This window comes from Stegodyphus dumicola, chromosome X1 (assembly GCF_044657685.1).
Source record: "Stegodyphus dumicola isolate Sdum_Otavi_A_Nest chromosome X1, ASM4465768v1".
Taxonomy (NCBI): domain Eukaryota; kingdom Metazoa; phylum Arthropoda; class Arachnida; order Araneae; family Eresidae; genus Stegodyphus; species Stegodyphus dumicola.
The window spans coordinates 96,256,555-96,275,096 of NC_140780.1; the positions used below are offsets into that span (position 1 = coordinate 96,256,555).

The 18,542-nt window shown below is 32.9% G+C and overlaps 1 protein-coding gene across 1 annotated transcript in view; it reads right to left on the bottom strand.

Moving 5' to 3' along the window:
- Positions 1 to 11,228: 11,228 nt before the first annotated feature.
- LOC118180526 (ubiquitin thioesterase OTU1-like) overlaps positions 11,229 to 18,542 on the bottom strand; it is a 45,549-nt gene continuing 38,235 nt past the window's right edge. Inside the window, exon 2 of the mRNA XM_035349606.2 lies at positions 11,229 to 16,122. Coding sequence (XP_035205497.1) covers positions 15,380 to 16,099 — 720 coding nt within the window. The 5' untranslated portion in view covers positions 16,100 to 16,122 and the 3' untranslated portion in view covers positions 11,229 to 15,379. The remainder of the gene's footprint in view (positions 16,123 to 18,542) is intronic.

An 18,542-nucleotide genomic window follows, 5' to 3' on the forward strand; every position in this document is an offset into this window, starting at 1 on the left:
CATGAGAATATGAGACGTTGAAGTAAAGTCCCCTCACTCACATGCGGGAACCTTTCACTTTACGAAGGGCAATAAATTTGGGGAGTTTGTCTATGAACGCGTAAATTTCTCGCCATGCCATCGTATCTAGTGTATTGTTATCGATGGTTAGAGTTAGTTATCCTCGCAGGAAGGAAAATTTGTGTTCTTAAATGTGCGTTAAGTGAGAGCGAGTACAATAAGAGTGAAATACTGAGATAAACTGCTCAAACACGTCCTATACATCGTCTTCCTACAGTATCCACTAATGTAACCAAGTACGGGTGGAGCGAAAAGCTTAACCAGCAATTTTGCATTCATCCATAGGAGTCAGATTCAGGACTCATTTTACCATTGACACACATACGCTTGATGGCTATAATTATATCAGCAAAGAAAACGTTCTCTCTCACCAAGATTCCCCTCATTTTTTGTTTCCACCCACTCATACAATCATTATCTGAATTTTCATCAGCTATATTTTAAGTACATTTAATTTTTGTGATGATAAAAGAACTTCGATCAGAGCTTAAATTGCGCTCACCGGATCCCTGCTCCGATCCTTCTTAGTTTTTGTAATTAAATAGTAATTCTAGCCGGAGCGCCCTAAAATAAGAAGTTTGCGGCACTTCTTTTATGTAACTGAATAACAATTTCAGTAGAAATTTTATCTCGAAAATTTTATTTTTAGCAATAAAATTATATTAAAAATCGCTTATTAAATTTTAATTTATCTCTTTACATTCAATTTAATTTTAATTATTTAATAATTATTGAAAATAACAATTTATAAACATTAAATGAACTTCAGAAACTGACAGACAGTAAAAGTAATATAGGAAGAAGTGCCATCATCAATCGAGTCTAGAAAAGCACTGCAAATGTAAGAAAAAGTCTTGAAATGTGTTGATCCAAAAAAGCTGTCAGAAGTTTTACGAAACAGAAAATCTGTCTAACAATACAATACAAACTCAGATAGAATAGTTGTTTGCAAGAGATAAAATGAGCTTTAAAATTTTATAAAGTGTAAATTTTTATTCAGGATTTTATGATTAATTAATCAACTAATAAGTAGTTATTACTTTATTTGAAAACTTTAAAACTGATAACCGTGTTTGAAATACCCAAGATTAAAAAAAAAAAAAAAAAAAAAATTGCCGTCTTTTAAACTTAGCCGCTTAAAAATACTTTTTGAATAAAAGTGATTTTAATAAATGGCAGGCACTGTATATATATTTTTGCAAAAATATGTTAGACTGTCAAATACAGTATCGCTTCTGGTTTGTCAATTTTAGCCCAAAATCTAGTACAGTAGACTGCCGATTATCCGCGCTTGCCGCACAGATTTTTTAACAAGCGTAAAGCAAAGAAAATAAAAATGTTCACAAAACTGAGCGGAACGTTAAATTTGCTAACATCGTGCTTATGTATAGCTAAAATATCCCAGGCCTTCTCGGAACATTCCCCTCTGATGAGTCAGTGATTTCTTATTCACCCTTTGCAGTGCCATCGAGATAGATAAGGCCTGCGCTCTGAAACGAAACTGGCTTGTGACGTCACGGTTAAGGGACCCCCAGCAAACTTTTTGTTGGCTTTTATAAGTTGTAATTTTTTATTCATTATGTTTTAAGAATTGAATTTATGTTTACTTTTGACATCTGAAGCATCATCCCTTGTAATAATTACTAACACTAGTAATATAAAAATTGTCAGCAAAATTTATGATTATTTATTTTAATTGGAAACTAATTTCATATGAAATAACTGTCCTAAGGGGTTAAAAGCATAACACTTATTTCATTACATAATATGTAGAATATCAAATGCAGAGTAAATTTCATTCTTGACAGAGTACTGTGTTCTTAAATTTAAACATAAATGTTTTTTGCAAATCATTAAACATCATTTTATCACGATGAAACTTAAATGCATATGTTTAGCTAATATAGCTTCTGTTCACTTTGATGTATGTTATTATCATGCAATCAGTTTGTTTAAAATTTGTTATGCAATATAAATCTTTCTGAGAATGATAGAAAAGTTTTTAAAGTAATGTATGTAAGATTCATATTAAGGTATTTAAATTGCGAAACTGTAAAATGAAATTTTAAAAATGTACAGTTATTGAAGAAGCAGTAGTAATTGAATTCATATGTAGACATACTTGTTTTCATTGTATTTCAATTCAATACAATTTAAAAACAATTTTTTTAATTATCTTTTAAATTACAATCTTTAATTTGAGTACGTGGCACCACCAAAAGCTATGTAAGGTAAATTAAAAAAATTGCGTACATTATACAGAAAAGTTTTGAACATGATGTTAGGATTTATATTTTCTTTTCATGTGGATATTAATAGAAAAAATATTTTCAGAACAGAGGTAACGCTTATAGTTAAATAGGTATGATGTAAATATTTGCAAAAAATTTCAGTTTCTAAAAGTTTTTTAAGTATTTCGTATATTTTAAAAATATTTTCAAAAAAAATTGTGTATAACTTTATTTAAAAAACTTTTTTCCTATCTTATTTGGAATTTTAATATTGATAGTCTTCAGAGCTATGTAATAAACATTATCTCAATTTAACTACAGATTCTGTCGAATAATTATGTAGCATTAAGAGGAAAACATTAACTGTAATACAGATTAACATACAATATGTAAGTAAGAAATAATTTTAAGACTAGACTATTTAGTAATTTATTACATTCAGAAAAATTTTTTGACTGCTGTAAGGCATTTAAATGTTAGTCTAAATATTAAGTAGTCTCTTGCATTCGTTTGATGTTTTATAATCCTGCTACATTAATATGATAGATATAAAAAATATGCAATAATTATAGAATGAGAGATAACATGTGTTCCCACTGGCAAACATTTTGTTAAAGTAGTGGGTGAAACAAAAAAATTTGATGCGGTGATGAGAATCAACGAGAGACACAAAGACAGTGCAGAAAAATCAAAGTAAAAATTTTAGCTACTTGAATTTTAAAACCAATTTTTCTTCAAAGAAATGATTTGCTTTTAATAGCACCACACCATTCTCAAATAATTTTGTTTTGAAAATAAATACCAACAAAAGAAAATGAAAATATTTCATATTCGTATAAGCTTTGTAAAACATTATATTGCCCTTTGTAATTTTGTTTTAGACTGATTTTATAGTATGAGATACCAATTTCATAGAATAGGTTTAGCAAAACGGGTGTTTAGAAAGGAAGCTAAACTGCGCGAAGACCGGTCCCCTAGTAGTGACGTAGTAACTCAGCGCGCAGGCCTTATCTATCTCGATGGTGACAGCAGTGCCCACTTCACCGTCCTCTCTCGTCTTAATCCCACTAACAGGTGCACTTCCTCCCACTCGCCATTGTTAGTTTAAGCCTGATAGTGTTTGAGAACCGGTCGGAATTAATTTCTTATCTTTTATTGTTTTCAGTACTTGTGCTTTTTTGGTTATGTGTTTTTCGTTACCAATTTAAAATGTCAGGAAAACGAAAGAAGGTTGTGTTGACGATTGCGCAAAAACTAGAATTACCGTATTTGACGGCATATAAGACGCACTTTTTTTCCTAAATTTGGTCTCAAAAAAGTTACCTGCGTCTTATACGTGAAGGACACAGGTTCACTTTTAATACTGAATGCCATTTTTAGCCCGGATAAAGATCTAGACAAACATAACATTTTCTACATCTGCCATAATTATTTTGCGCATGCGTGAAATATCTGTCGCCAAAAAGCGCCAAAGCTCGAAACTGATGTCGAAGTTCGAACAGGTTCGACGGTCACACTACGTCTATGGAGCCTTTCCTTCTTTACATAGACTTTCTTTGACTCAGCCGACACATGTGTCGGTATCGATGCTTAAAACTATTTGTTTAAAAAAATACTCTGGAAAATATGACTACAGGAAACAAGAGATTAAGCTATACAATTCAGTATAAACTAGGAGTGTTAAACTACGCCAAAGTGCATGGAAACAGAGCAGCAGCAAGGCTTTTCGGTCCACAAACTACCGAAAAAATGATACGTACTTGGCGACTGCAGGAAGATCAACTGAAGACTGCTAAAAAAAACAAAAACATAACCTTCGATGCCCAGCTCCATCTTGGCCTGAACTTGAAAATGCCGTAAAAATGTGGGTGGTAGATAAGAGGAAATCTGGGATGTTTCAACTAAAATGATAATAAGGCCAAAGGATTTGCAGAAAAACACGGGAATCATAACTTTTCAGGGTCTGAGGGCTGGTGCTACAGGTTCATGAAAAGGCAAGGCTTATCAATGCGCACAAAAACAACTATTGCACAGAAAATGCCAGCAGATTATGAAGAACAAATAGCATTTCATAGGTTTGTTACAAATGCACGCAAGAAAACTTCTTTTGAACTCGGTCAAATAGGAAATATAGATGAAATTCCACTCACATTTGATGTACCATCCAACAAGACTGTGAGTATTAAAGGGTCTAAATCAATAACCATAAAAACCACAGGTCATGAAAAAACCCGATATACGGTAGTTCTAACATGTGTTGATGTAACACAAAACTACCGCCGTTTTTCATATTCAAAAGAAAAACTCATCCGAAAGAAAAACTTCCAACGGGTGTAATTGTTCATGTTCATCCGAAAGGCTGGATGGACGAAGCTGGAATGAAACTGTGATTACAGAACGTATGGGCGAGGCGACCTGGTGGACTCTTGAGAAAACCCTCTCTTTTGGTTTTGGATCAGTTTAGCGCCCATAGAACTGAAACCATAAAGAATAAAGCGAGAGAATCAAAAACCCAGATAGCTGTCATTCCTGGTGGCTTGACTAGCCAATTGCAACCTTTAGATGTATCACTGAATAAACCATTTAAGAAAAAGTGCGAGAACGATGGAACAAGCGGATAGGAGAGCCACATCATGCCCTCACACCCTCAGGTAGAATGAAGCGGGCCTCTATATCACAAGTGTGCGAGTAGGTAAAAGGATTTTGGGAGGACATAAAGGCTGAAGTAATTGTTAAGTCCTTTAAGAAGTGCGGAATCAGTAATGCTCTTGACGGAACAGAAGACGACGCATTTTTCGAAGAAGATGATACTAGCGATGACGGAAACAGTAGTGATGACGATATTCTCGTTTTGATATGCTCATGATAGGCAACGTTTTCCTTGAATTTGTGTTTTTTGTTTTTTCTTCTTTATTTTGTATTATGTTTGATTGCTTGCCGTTCATTCATTTATTCATTATTGAAATTTACATATCATGTTCAAAATAGTTTGCCGTTTGTTAATTTTCCTTAATAAAAATATGATTGGTAATTTCATTAAATGATTGTTTATTTGGCTTTTACTAAACGTGAGAACTAATGTGAGAACACCACATTTTAAGTTATTGTTGTACCGCGCTATCGCGCGGACTATTGAAACTTTTTTCTTTGTGTGTGGCCTTCTAAATAAGGGTGCGTCTTATATGCCGTCAAATACGGTAATTAAAAAGTACCAAAGGGCGCTGCAAGGCAGCAGATGGAATTGGATTACGAAATCGTGGAAACAACAGTGCGTGACATTCTAAAGCAAAAAGACAAACTGGTGAACTTTGCATCAATGTCGGACAGTGCTTCCGCAATGAAAACGCAAAAAACTATGAAACCTTTGGGGGATGAGCGAGACAAGGTATTGACAGAGTGGTTAGCTCATGTGCGAAAAGAGAGTACTCCTGTAAATGGTCCTATCATTGCGGCGAAGGCAAAAACCTTTTTTGAGTTGTTAGGCCTGAAAGGAAATTTTGATGCATCTTCTGGCCAGCTGACTCGTTTTAAGCAGCGACATGGAATTCGAGAAATTGGACTTCATGGGGAGAAACTTAATGGTGACCAACAAGCAGACGACGATTTCCACCATGAATTTGAAGAATTTGTTTTAAAAGAAAAGCTATCTTTTGAACACATTTACAATGCCAACGAATCGGGACTTTGTGGAAATGTCTTCCCACTCGCACTTTAGCATTTGAAAGTGAAAGTAAAGCGGCGGGTCATAAAAGCAGCAAGGAAAGGATCACTATCGTGTCTTGCAGTAACGCTACCAGTGGACATAAACTTAGACTTGTCATTGGAAAGTAAAAAAAAAACGAGATCTTTCAAAGGCACAAGGATAGAAAATTTGCCCGTTGATTACTTTAACCAAAAAAAAGGGGGGGAGAATGGATAAACCGAAACTTTTTCAAGAATGGTTCGAAAAAATCAAAATGTTTGTTCTTCAAGTGCGTAAACATCTTAAATAAAAAAAAAACCTGCCTGAAAAAGCTGTGCTATTAATCGACAACGCACCTTCTCACCCAACAACAAGCGTGCTAAAGTCTTCTCATGGACAAATTTTTGCAAGTTTCTCTCCCCAAACGTTACTGCGCTAATCCAACCCATGGACCGAAGACTCATTGCAACAATGAAGAGAACATACCGAACCAAGCTGCTAATCACCAAAATTGAAGAAGGTTATGATCTGAAAGAGTTTTGGAAACACTGCAGAATATTGGACAGCATCTACGCTATTGCATCTGCATGGGACTCAGTGAAACCATCAACCCTCATAAAATCATGGAGAAAACTCATGCCTAATGTTGAAGCCAACAACAATCTAATCCCTTTTAGTTGTGAAGAAGAGAATGAAGATGTAGACACGCCCACGGCAACTCTTGCCGATATGGTGAAAACAGTTCCGGTTGGTGAAAACGTCAATGCTGAAAACATTAACGAGTGGTTGGAGTGTGATGTCAACGGACCTAGCTTCGAACGCTTGACAGATGACGAAATTGTGAAGAAAGCAAGGGAAGAGACCGAAAATGAAGGACAGCGAAGTGAAGGCGAAGAATAGCCCATTGTGCAGATGCGGAAGATTCACGAAGCGGCTTTACAACAAGTCGAGGGACTGTCGAGTTATTTGAAAGAACAAGACGACGCGGAGTTGGCCGAGAAACTTATGCTACGAAAAATGCAATCTCGGATCAAGAGAAAATGCTTCCAAAGCAAGAAAAAAACACAAATGACTTATTTCTTCAAAAAGATGTAGTTTTATAGTCGTGCTTTTGTAATTACATAATACATTACAGTATTAAAACAGTACATATGTATTAATTTTTCTGTGTATCCTTGACGCCTCTCGTAAGTATACAAAGCACTTTTCTGTTTTCATTAACAAAATGCATTTTAGGTTAGTTTTGAGTGATATACTAAAATATCAAGCGTTAGTTAAACATTTCCTGCTGTTTATTTTACGTTTTATTGTACATAAAACGATTTTTCAAAGTTGGAATGACTGTTTTCTCTTTTGCTATACCCGTTTTTATCTTTTTCTGGATTATCCATGATTTTTGTTATCCGCGGCGGCCGCTCCACCCAATTCCGCGGATAATCGGGAGTATACTGTATATGGTTCTCACTCATACTTATCTTAACTACTAAAATTGAAAAATAATTTTTTACATGAATCCAGGAAGCTTTGAAAATTTTGGAAGTTTGATATCAGTTATCATGATTGTAAAAATAGTAAAAGCATGCTGCAGGGACATTAATTTATGCTTATTCACTGAAAACTCACTATCTAAATTTTTGGACTGAAACTTGCCTCCCTTGCCAATTTACTATACATGGGATGGCAGGAGGTAAAAATCTTAAAATTCGAAAATATTCCGGTTAGTCAAGCTTTTACCTGTGATTGTTTAATACTGGTATCTACCAAGCGCTAATAAGAATATCAAAAATGAAATTAATAATAACTTATTCAAAAATAAACAAAAGTTTATTTTTGAATTTGAGTTTTATTTTATCTAAATGAAATGCATAATTAACACGTTCAGCGCCACAAGTATTTCTTACGCAATCCCCTTCAGGCCACGCGTGCCGCTTAAAAACGTTGGTATTGTAGGGCCAGTGATTCTTATCGTTGCAGAAAATAGTTTACGTTCGGGACGGGATTCCTATAGGCATTCATTCAACACGTTACGCGCCCAGTCTGTTTTGTAAATAGTTACACTCTATACAAAGATATTACAAAGCAGAAAATTAGCATTACTGAATTCCGGAAAGAATTAGCGCTATCCCTTACAAGTTGTGAAAAAAAAGACATTCCATCGAACACAAATGCAAGAATATCTAAAAAACGACAACATAAACTCCAAAGAAAACCGGGAAAAGCTTCTGAAGTACGGAAATATTGTAAATTATGTTATGTTAATGCAACAGAAGCTGGTAATGGGCAGAAAAAAAAGGCTAAAAGAGCTGTCACATTTTGTAATAGCTGTAACGTGGCCTAACCGGAAAGTCTAGTGTCAGCCGCAGATGGCTGACGCGGCCTAAACGGAAAGTCTAGTGTCAGCTACAGATGGCTGACGTGGCGCTCAACGTGTTAATAATAATTTATTTATATTTGTGCAATGAACTTGCTTTACGGATACCATATAATTAAATGATATGATACTCATACACTGATTACCTGAATTAGCATTCGGATAACACAAGTATTGTTGTTTTTCAGGCATTATATTTGCATTTATAATACACATATTTATGTATACATAACTCTGCATATATGGGTTTGCATATTCGTCTATAGGCACTATTTTGCTTAGATTAAATTAGATTATTTAGACTAACAAGATCCTCAGAAAAGCTATGTGCAAAATAAAACATTCACAATGAATGTTGATGAAAACAACATTCATAAATGGCTGACAAAATATTTAAAGTCAATTTTGCCATTCTTTTATTGATTATGAAAAGTATTTTAGCATTAATGAGGTACAGCATACAGAGACTGCGATTTTTGTATTCAAATAATATGTTATACTATGCTAAAATATTCTGTCAAGTCCATTTCTTCTAGATTTAATTCACAAAAAATTATGAAAAATACCTTATATGCAAGTAATAACTGCATATTTAAACTTCATGTGCATGAATTTTTAGAAGTTACTCACTTTTAATGTAGAAGCTTAAGCTAATTCAGAAGTCAAACAACAAAAATCAGCGTTATATTTTCAAAATTTTTGCAGGACTAGTTTCGATGGTTTTACCGAAACTATCATCCTCAGCTGCAAAACCGCAAATGAACAAGATAGGAAATAATGACTAGATAAGATAAGAAAGCTTGGATAGGAATAAGCAAGTGGCGCCATCTGTTGATGAAACCAGAACTAAAACATAATTTCTTTAAAGGCCGAAGGCAAAGGCGGATTGGAATTAAGATCGTTAACTAGAACAGAAAGATTTTTTTGAATGTGAAATGCCTCTAGAAAATCCAATTCTCCAATGGAAGATGTTTTTTGAATAATTTTGGCAGCAGAAAAATTGAAGCTTAAGCTATTCAGAACTTGTATTTTGTGGCACTGAGGAAAGTTATTGCACAAATAATTTAAAAACCTGCTTTTTATGTATACATTAGTTTACACTTGCTCTTAAATTTAATAACATCTTAAAAAAGTAGCATTAATTTAAAATAAGAATATTCAAACATTTATAAAAAAGAGAGTTTCAGAATACCTTTGAAATGTCTCTGCTGTCAGATTTATTTGATTAAGGCAAAGCTTTCCAGGACTATCTATCTAAGAGGAGGGATGCCTTTGTGGAGGACTTTTTGATGGAAACTGACTAGTATACATGTTACACATGGGAGAAACTACGAAAACACCCATGTAGACAGCCCGTTTGCTGGGATTCGTGCCCCAGAATGAACTACCAGTGTTCAGCAACTTTACTGATCGGCCGAAATATATCTGTAATTATTGCATATAATTACAAATGAGAAAAGCAATGAACTCTGAATGTTCTTTTTCACACTGTATGCTAAGAGTACTAAGCAATATCCTGAAACCAGTCCTAACACTTACAGCTGTTAATTCTAAAAAAAGGCATACATTTACGAAAAAATTCGATATTATATAATGAGGAAAATGGGATAAAAGTGCGCTAAAAGCATACATTCGCTGGTGACTAATCATGTGCAGAATCAAACAGTAAAATATAAAACTTTTCTTAGACATCCTAATATAATTTTGTGAATAAATATAACAATTAGAAAATGAAAGTACTCAAGATTATTTTCAGAAATAAATCAGTCATATTTTCCAAACCTGTGAACACTTTACTATCCCGTAAATCCATATACATTTTTAATTGCATAATTTTATAGTACATTACCATCTATGCGGCATAAGGTGTGATGTGCAAACACAACAGTAAATACCCGTTTAATGGATAGAGAGAAATTAAGGAAAAAAAATAAAAATTCTATAATAAAATGGCATACTAAATAAATGGAAGAAACATGAAAGATGAATACACCTATAAAATCTAGGTACATAAAACACACTAAAATCTTTAGCAAGGCTGGCAAAAACATTCAGATTAAATGATTAAATCAAATCTTCCTTAAACACAGAAACAAATTAACATTGACTTCTTAAATCTCAAATGGTAAGAAACAATTATAAAATACTTCAGATGAAGTAACTTAAATTTTTTTTAGTCACATCCAAAAATAGGTCTTGCTGAAGTTCACCTCAAGAGTCACTTTAAGTTTACCACTACTTGGTAGACTGATACCAAAAGTTGGTGACCAAGGAACTCCCTGAACCCTCACTGTTCCACATTCTATGCAAGTACCCCTCACATCCTTATTCAACTTTTTGAAAGTTTGGCTTAATACATTTCGGAAACTGAAAGCTTTCAAGAGTCAAATGGTACATCTTTTGTAATATTTTAAAAAGATAATTTTATGCCACTTAAAGCCATTTCATTCTTTATCTGAAAATCTGTATTGCACAGTGAAATTAACACCATATGTGAGACGACGTGGTTTATACACTATGGTTCATAATTTATACCATGTGTCATAGTTGCGGTTTTTTGTGTTTAATCCATAATTAGTAGCAAAAGTCTGTCTCATAGTAACACTAAAACGTACAAACATGTAAATGAACAGTTATAGTTGAATTAAGGTAAATCTATGGAACACTTATCTGAAAACATGTGAGGAATACATCTTTAATGCGAGTGGAAGAAGCACTCACGTTGTATACATATCTAAATGTTGAATCTCATGAAATGAATGGTTTACAAACAACATACAAGCTCTTTTTAATCTACTACAAATTATTTTTGAGACCTAAACCAAAGTCTTGAGATATTAAATTTTCTATGTACTTTTAAGAATTTGTAATTAAAAACTGCCAGTAATATTCAAAACTTTATTACATACGTTTGTATTACAAATGAATGTACATTTGTACAACAATATAACACGTAAAAATACATTTGCATTAAATGTTTAAAAAAGTCAACATTCACACACAGGTAGAATCACTCTTTGTTTTAAAAAATTATCTGAATCAGTTATAGAACTTTATATAAAAAGATGACTAGGAAGAAATGCAACATGCGAAAGCCTAAAATGCACAATCTTTCACAGCTGCTTAGTTTGATGGACATCAGAATGAATGCAGCATTTCTGATGTTTCAAACTTTAAAAAGAAAAATTGTGCATTTAATTCGAATAATGATAAAGACTTTGAAAATATTTCTTAATGAATACAATACTTCAAGTGATGAGTACAGTCTTAAAATACATTGTACAATTCTTTGTATTACGTGAATTTTCCGTGCACTTTTAAGAATTTTTAATTAAGCAATATTCAAACCTTTATGAAAGAAAATATGAATGAAATTATTAAAAAAATACAATGCCTAATTTAACGAAAACAAATTGTAAAGCAAATTTATAAAAAATGAGATTCAATTTTATACTATGATTTATACACACTCAAAACATCAAATATGGAAATCATTTCAAGCATCAGGAAAAAGGACTGCAGAATGTCAGGATTAATCAACTAATGACTTGAATTAAACATTTGATCTCCAGTATACACCAGCACATTTCTTTTACAAGCAAACACTAGCTATGAACCCAATTTAAGGGACCCACATCTGCATAAATTGTGGACTAGATGCAAGCTTAAGTAATAACACTTAAGTAGCATGCATATTTATGGAAAGGTACATAAGTACGCAGATGGGCAAGACACAGTTCATATAAAAAGAAATAAGCTGGCTTAAGTTCAGAATTCTGTTATAATTATGTGATAAGAAGATAAAAATTAAGGACTTTTAAATGCTTAATTTAGCTACACCTTTGTCCTGAAATATAACAAGTTTCAATGAAACCAAAAATGCAGTTATTTTGATCTAACAAACCGTACTGTGCTCACGCCAATCGGCTACAGCACATTCACATAAGATAAACAAATGCTAAGACTATACTATATATTATATATTAATATACTATATGTATTACACAAGTATTCAATGCGAACAAATTTGAAAAAGGATGTTTTAAATTAATATAACAAGCCTCCTTCATTTTAAATGTTACATATATGAAATAAACATTCAGCAATCCTCTTAAGCTTAATTTAACATGTAATCTCTCAATGAATAAACACTTTTAAACTTGTACAAAAAGAAAATCAAAAATACTCAAGATATGCATTAAATCATAAATCAAAGTTTAGTTACTTATTTTTACTATTAAGTTAAAGGTAACACTAAGATGAAACAATTTTGGCACATAAGACAAATAAAGTTTACTATTGAACAACAAAACTGGTTATAATTACTAAATTGTCTTCACAATTTCAGAAATTTACTCTGAAGACATCTTTTAACAGCATTAACCTTCCTAAATAAAACTTTTACAGTACAAATACAACTCATTTCAAACAGGTAAAACTAGATACATATTTGGCTAAAAAGTATCTACAATATGTTCATAAATCAGATAAAATTATCACTTCATATTTCATTGCTTCTAATCAAAACTGAATTACAATCTATTCAAGATGATATTCTTGCAGTCAATAATTTAAATCCTATAGAAAGGCAAATCAATATGCTTTAAAAGCAATATACATCTACACAAATCGGACACTAGATGCAATGTTAACTACTAACATTTAAGTAATATGCATAGTTATGGACAGGTACGTAAGTATGCAGATAGGCTGGACACAGTACATATAAAGAGAAGTAAGCTGGCTTAAGTTCAGAACTCAATTATAATTATGTTATAAGAAAATAAAAATTAAGGACTTTTAAATGCTTTTTTAGCAACACATTTAAGTCCTGAAATATAACAAATTTAAATGAAACCAAAATTAAGTTACAGTGCAGTTATTTTGATCTAACATACTGTATGGTGCTCATGCTAATCGGCTACTCCACATTCATATATGATAATCAAATATTGATTAAAACTACTAGATATTCAATGCAAACAGCTTTTCTAAATTAATATAGCAGGTCTTTTTCATTTTAAATGATACATATATGAGTTAAATATCCTGCAGTCCTCTTAAAACTGGTTTAACATGCAATCACTCAATGAATAAACACTTTTAAACTTGTACAATAAGAACATACTCAAGATCTGCATTAAATCATAAATCCAAGTCTAGTTACTTATTTTGACTGCAGAGTTAAAGCTAATACTAAAATGAAACAATTTTGGCACATAAGAAAAATAAAGTTTACTATTAAACAACAAAACTGCTTATAATTACTAAATTGTCCTCGCAATTTCAGAAATTTACTCTGAAGACATCTTTTAACAGCATTAACCTTCCTAAATAAAACTTTTACAGTAAAACTCATTTCAAACATGTAAAAATAGAAACATATTTGGCTAAAAAGTATCTGCAATATGTCCATAAATCAGACAGATATATCACTTCATGTTTCATTGCTTCTATTCAAAACTGAATTACGATCTATTCAAGTGCATATTATTTTAGTTAATACTTTAAATCTTACAGAAAAACCAATCAAGATAAATTACATAACAAAAAGAAGAAAGCATCCAATAAAGCTTGAAGTTAATTGTGAACTAGTGCGTTAAGAAATTACATTATATTTACTCCTTCACATCCAATCCGCCTGACACGGCCCTACATTGAAACAACCAGAACTGCCCGAAAACGGCCGAAATTGTAATCTTTTCTTCCCTCCCCCTAAGGTATCCAGTAGCAGGTGCACTTTCCCCAAATGCATTGTATCAGTTTACTGCAGACAGCTTGTCCTTAGAGTATTTTTTATCTTTTGTTTGATCGTGACATTTCACTGTTGATTGTTTTGTGGTACAGTGTGCTTTTAAGCTTTAAACAGAAATAAAAGAGCGGTTTAAAAATTTAAAGATTATATTTATTTTTAAACAATTTATTCCTTCCTATAAAAATGACGGAAACAAACAAAGTCTCAGTCGTGATCATAACAAAGCCAGAAAGGCTTGTTGATCTGACCTTCAGAATAGTTTTATAAAGAACGGGGTCAAAGGCTAATGGAATCTTTGTTAGAAAGTACAAAGGATGTCATTGGAAATCTTCACACCTATTTTCTGCGGTAATGGACAGGGAGAGGAGAAAAGTGCTGTGAAACTGGTAAAGTATTTCGAGCAGTTCGGTGTATTTTGAGGATGCAGCTTAGCGAAAGGTCTGGATTTCAAAGAGTTAAGGTAATGAATCAATGAATTTAAAATTTAAGGCACAAGTATGTTTTTATAATGAAAAGAAAAATGTTACAATTTAAAATACTACTTTTGAAAATTAAAAGTAATAAAACCTGACCTATAAAAGAGCTTGATATAACTAGTGCAGCACACTAACAGCTCAAAGAAGTTAAAATCTATATAGTTCACAATATAGTAAGTGAATGTATGTTTGTATAAAAATACCATTTGTATAAGAAATGAACTGATATTTGTACAGCAATTTAACAGATGAATGTATATTCATATAAAATGTTTAAAAAGTTAATCAAATGTAGCATCACTTTTTGTTTTAAAAAATGACCATGTACACACAACTAAATATAAAAAGATGACTAAGAAGAAACATAACTTGTGAAAATGTAAAATGTATGAACTTTCACAGCTGCTTAGTTTGCAGAATAAATGCAGTATTTCTGATATTACTGGTAAATGCCGTGCAGTAACTGGGCATAGAAAAAATGTTTCAAACTTTTTTTAAAAAAATATGCATTTAATTTGAATAATAATAAAGACCTTGAAAACATTTCTTAATGATTATAATACTGTAAGTGATCAGTAGTCTCAAATACATTGCAGAATTCTTCGAATTACGTGCGACCAGTTAAACAAGACATTTAAAAATTTAGGTTTCTGTTGCAAATAAAAGCATAAAAATTTAAAACTTGAACAGTACAAGTTTATAACAACATGCATATCTTAAATATCAAAATATTTTAATACAAAACAAGAAATTGAAATAAAATAAAATGGAATGCCCAAAAATTGAAGAAGATTACACAGTAAGTTAAACAGCAAGTTCCTCGAACTCTTTATGTCCTGTAGCCATAACATGAGCTCTTGCTGCTTTGTTGCCATGCAACAGGGCATTGCAAACAGGACAATATAGAGTCAAATTGATTTTAGCTTTCTGAGCTGCTTCTAGGGCCATTTGCAGAAAGGCCTCGTCAGAAGCTGGAAAAATTGTCCACCATATGTCATTTTGTTCATAAAGTAATGGGTCATAATGTCCGGCATCATATATGAGAAAGAATCTGTCGGTGTAATTTTCACTTTCTCCATAATGAGTTGCTGCCAGGGTAAAACAATCAATTACAATAATTTCAATCTGTAAATGTTCACTTAAGATTGCTAATTCGAGGGCACCTTGCCCATGGTTCGCAATCATTACCCATTGGCAAAAGTCTTCAGCTGGCATTCCCAAAAAGGCAGTGGTGTACCTTTCAGGATTATTAGTAACTTCTTCAGCAATCATTTTTCGTATTTCGAGAGTTTCTCCATTCAAAATAAGACCATCAGAAAGAATGAAATAAATACTGGTAAGAAGAGAATTATCTTCTGGTACACGACATGACATCATACCAGTTTCAGTCTCGTGATTTATTTGAGCTCCGAAAAAATTTCTGGATGTAAAGAATCGGTCACAAGAAGGCCTTATTTTATTAAATCTTCTGGTTTTGCCTTCATCATGTACACTTTCACTCTTCAGTAACTTGCTCATCGCCATCTTCAAAAATCAAAATGTGTAACCTAAAAAAAAAAAAAAAATCAGATGCAAATCTTACTTAAAAACAAATGCATTAAAACATAACAAACTAATATTGCATTCAAATAAATGTTGACTGGAATAAAAATACAACAAACATAGTGTGAACAGACATCCACTTGTTTCTAAATATTTGGGGAATACAACTAACTACAGTTATGAGAGAAATGTCCAGCTACAGTGCAGTTAAGCATTGCCATACAAGACCAAACCAGCTCTAGCACTCCTAATGGTGAAATTCAGAACTTAGCAATATTATATCAAGAACTAAGAAAGCTACAGGAAAGCATCAATTATAAATTGTATTACACTACTGATTTAATATGAAAAACATACAGTGCACACAAGAATAATAAATAGTAGCCTGTACAGCTTGAAATGTCTAAATGATATATATTTTGGTTACGAAAAATTGAAAATGTTTTTCCGAAGTGAAATGGAAATCTTTTCAGCATGTGCTAATGTAATCATCTCAGATGAAATAATGGAGATATATTGTTGCAAAAAACTTTTATTTGTGATTATATTTCCCATTTGTATTTTACAACATGTGTGGCAACACGCTTTTTATATTTTTCTCTTAGCAACTTTTTTTTAGTTGTTGTCACTGTTTTACTTTACCATGTAGAATTTACTGTACTTGTGCCATTTTGTGTTTCAATATATGTTAATTTAGATGAATCTCTGCTTATTTATTTGTCTCCATTCCTAACGTTAGACTTCATCAGGTTATAGGCCCAGCATGATATAACTGTGCGGTGAAATTTATGAGCGAAGTGGAGATAAACATTACCGGCAGTTCGTAAGCCTAACACGGCAGTTCTTAAGCCTGACGTGAGTCGGCAAATTAGTTTGCAAAAATGGAAGCTGCAAAGATATTGGTTCAGCCGTTATGCGGAAAAGGTGATTGGCCTATTTGGAAATATAGAATTAAGTTCGTATTAAATTATCACGAAAACGCTTTAGAAGCCGTGGAAGGAAAACTGAAGAAGCCAGAGGAGCCTGATCATGCGGCCGCCGAAGAGATTCGAAAGAGATTTAGAGATGATATGAAGGTTTTTAATAAAGCAAATAATTGCGCTATGATGGTTCTTACGAACTCCATGACTGAAGACACTTTACAAAAGGTAACGAGATTTGACTGCGCAAGAGACATTTGGCTGGAACTTCACAAAGTATTCGAAGATTCGTCCGATAACCAACTTTATAACATATGTTTACAGTTCTTCAAATTCAGTTGGTCAAATGATGATATGGCAGCTCATTTGTCAAAATTGAAAAATCTATGGAATGAACTGAACAGTGGGCTTGAAAATAAGGAAGAAAACAGACTGCCAGAAATGCTGTTGATTTGTAAAATATTGGATACTCTTTCTCCCAGTTATCGTACTTTCAAATCGAGTTGGTTACTTCTTAGTGATGAAAGGAGAACTTTAGATGAATTAACCACACAATTGTGCACCCATGAAAGAGAATTAAGGAAAGATCCAAATTTTTTAGAAACTTTAGATCAGGAAGCATTGATAGCAAATCCGGAATTTAAGCGGAAATCATCTATTAACAAGAAAAACAATGGCAAGTGTAATTATTGCCACCAGAGAGGACATTGGGTCAGAACATGCAAGAAATGGATAGCTGATGGAAAACCGCCGAAACCCAGTCCACATATAGGGCCAAACAAGGGAAGTAAAAACAGTGTTGCTGCAAATATGACACTTCTAGCTGTAGATGATACAATATTTTCTGCAGAAACGAATACTGATGATTGGTTTATTGATAATGGGGCCTCGAAGCATGTCATCAATAACAGGCACTAGTTTATAGACTTCAAAAGATTTAAGCTTCCTCATAGCATCACTGTGGCAAATGGAAAGTCATTACCAGCAATTGGAAAAGGCACCATCAAGATAATGACCATTGTAAATGGGATGAACCAAATCAAAAATCTTGAAAATGTCTGGTATGTTCCAGAAATAAGTAAAAATCTATTTTCTGTATTAGCATCTCAAGATAGAAATCAAAACAGTGTGTTTGAATCAACATTTAAGGACTGCTATTTAAAAATAGATGGTGAAATAGTTCTGCATGGAACAAGAAATGCTGGTGGGGGTCTCTTCAAAGCCGTGATGAAGACCTTAGTTCCTGAAACTCACATTGACATCAACATGACTGAGAATAATGAATCAACTCTCCAACTTTATCATGAACGATGGGGTCACCAAGATAAAAAGCATGTAAAGGCCATTGTAGAGAAAGAGTTGAATATTAAGATTAAGTCTGATATGAAATTATGTGAAGCTTGTGTATACGGAAAATCCCACCGTTTAAAGTTTAGAACCAGGAAAGCGGTTACAAAAGCTGGAGAATTGTTCTCGACAGATATTTCTGGGCCATTTGATCAGTC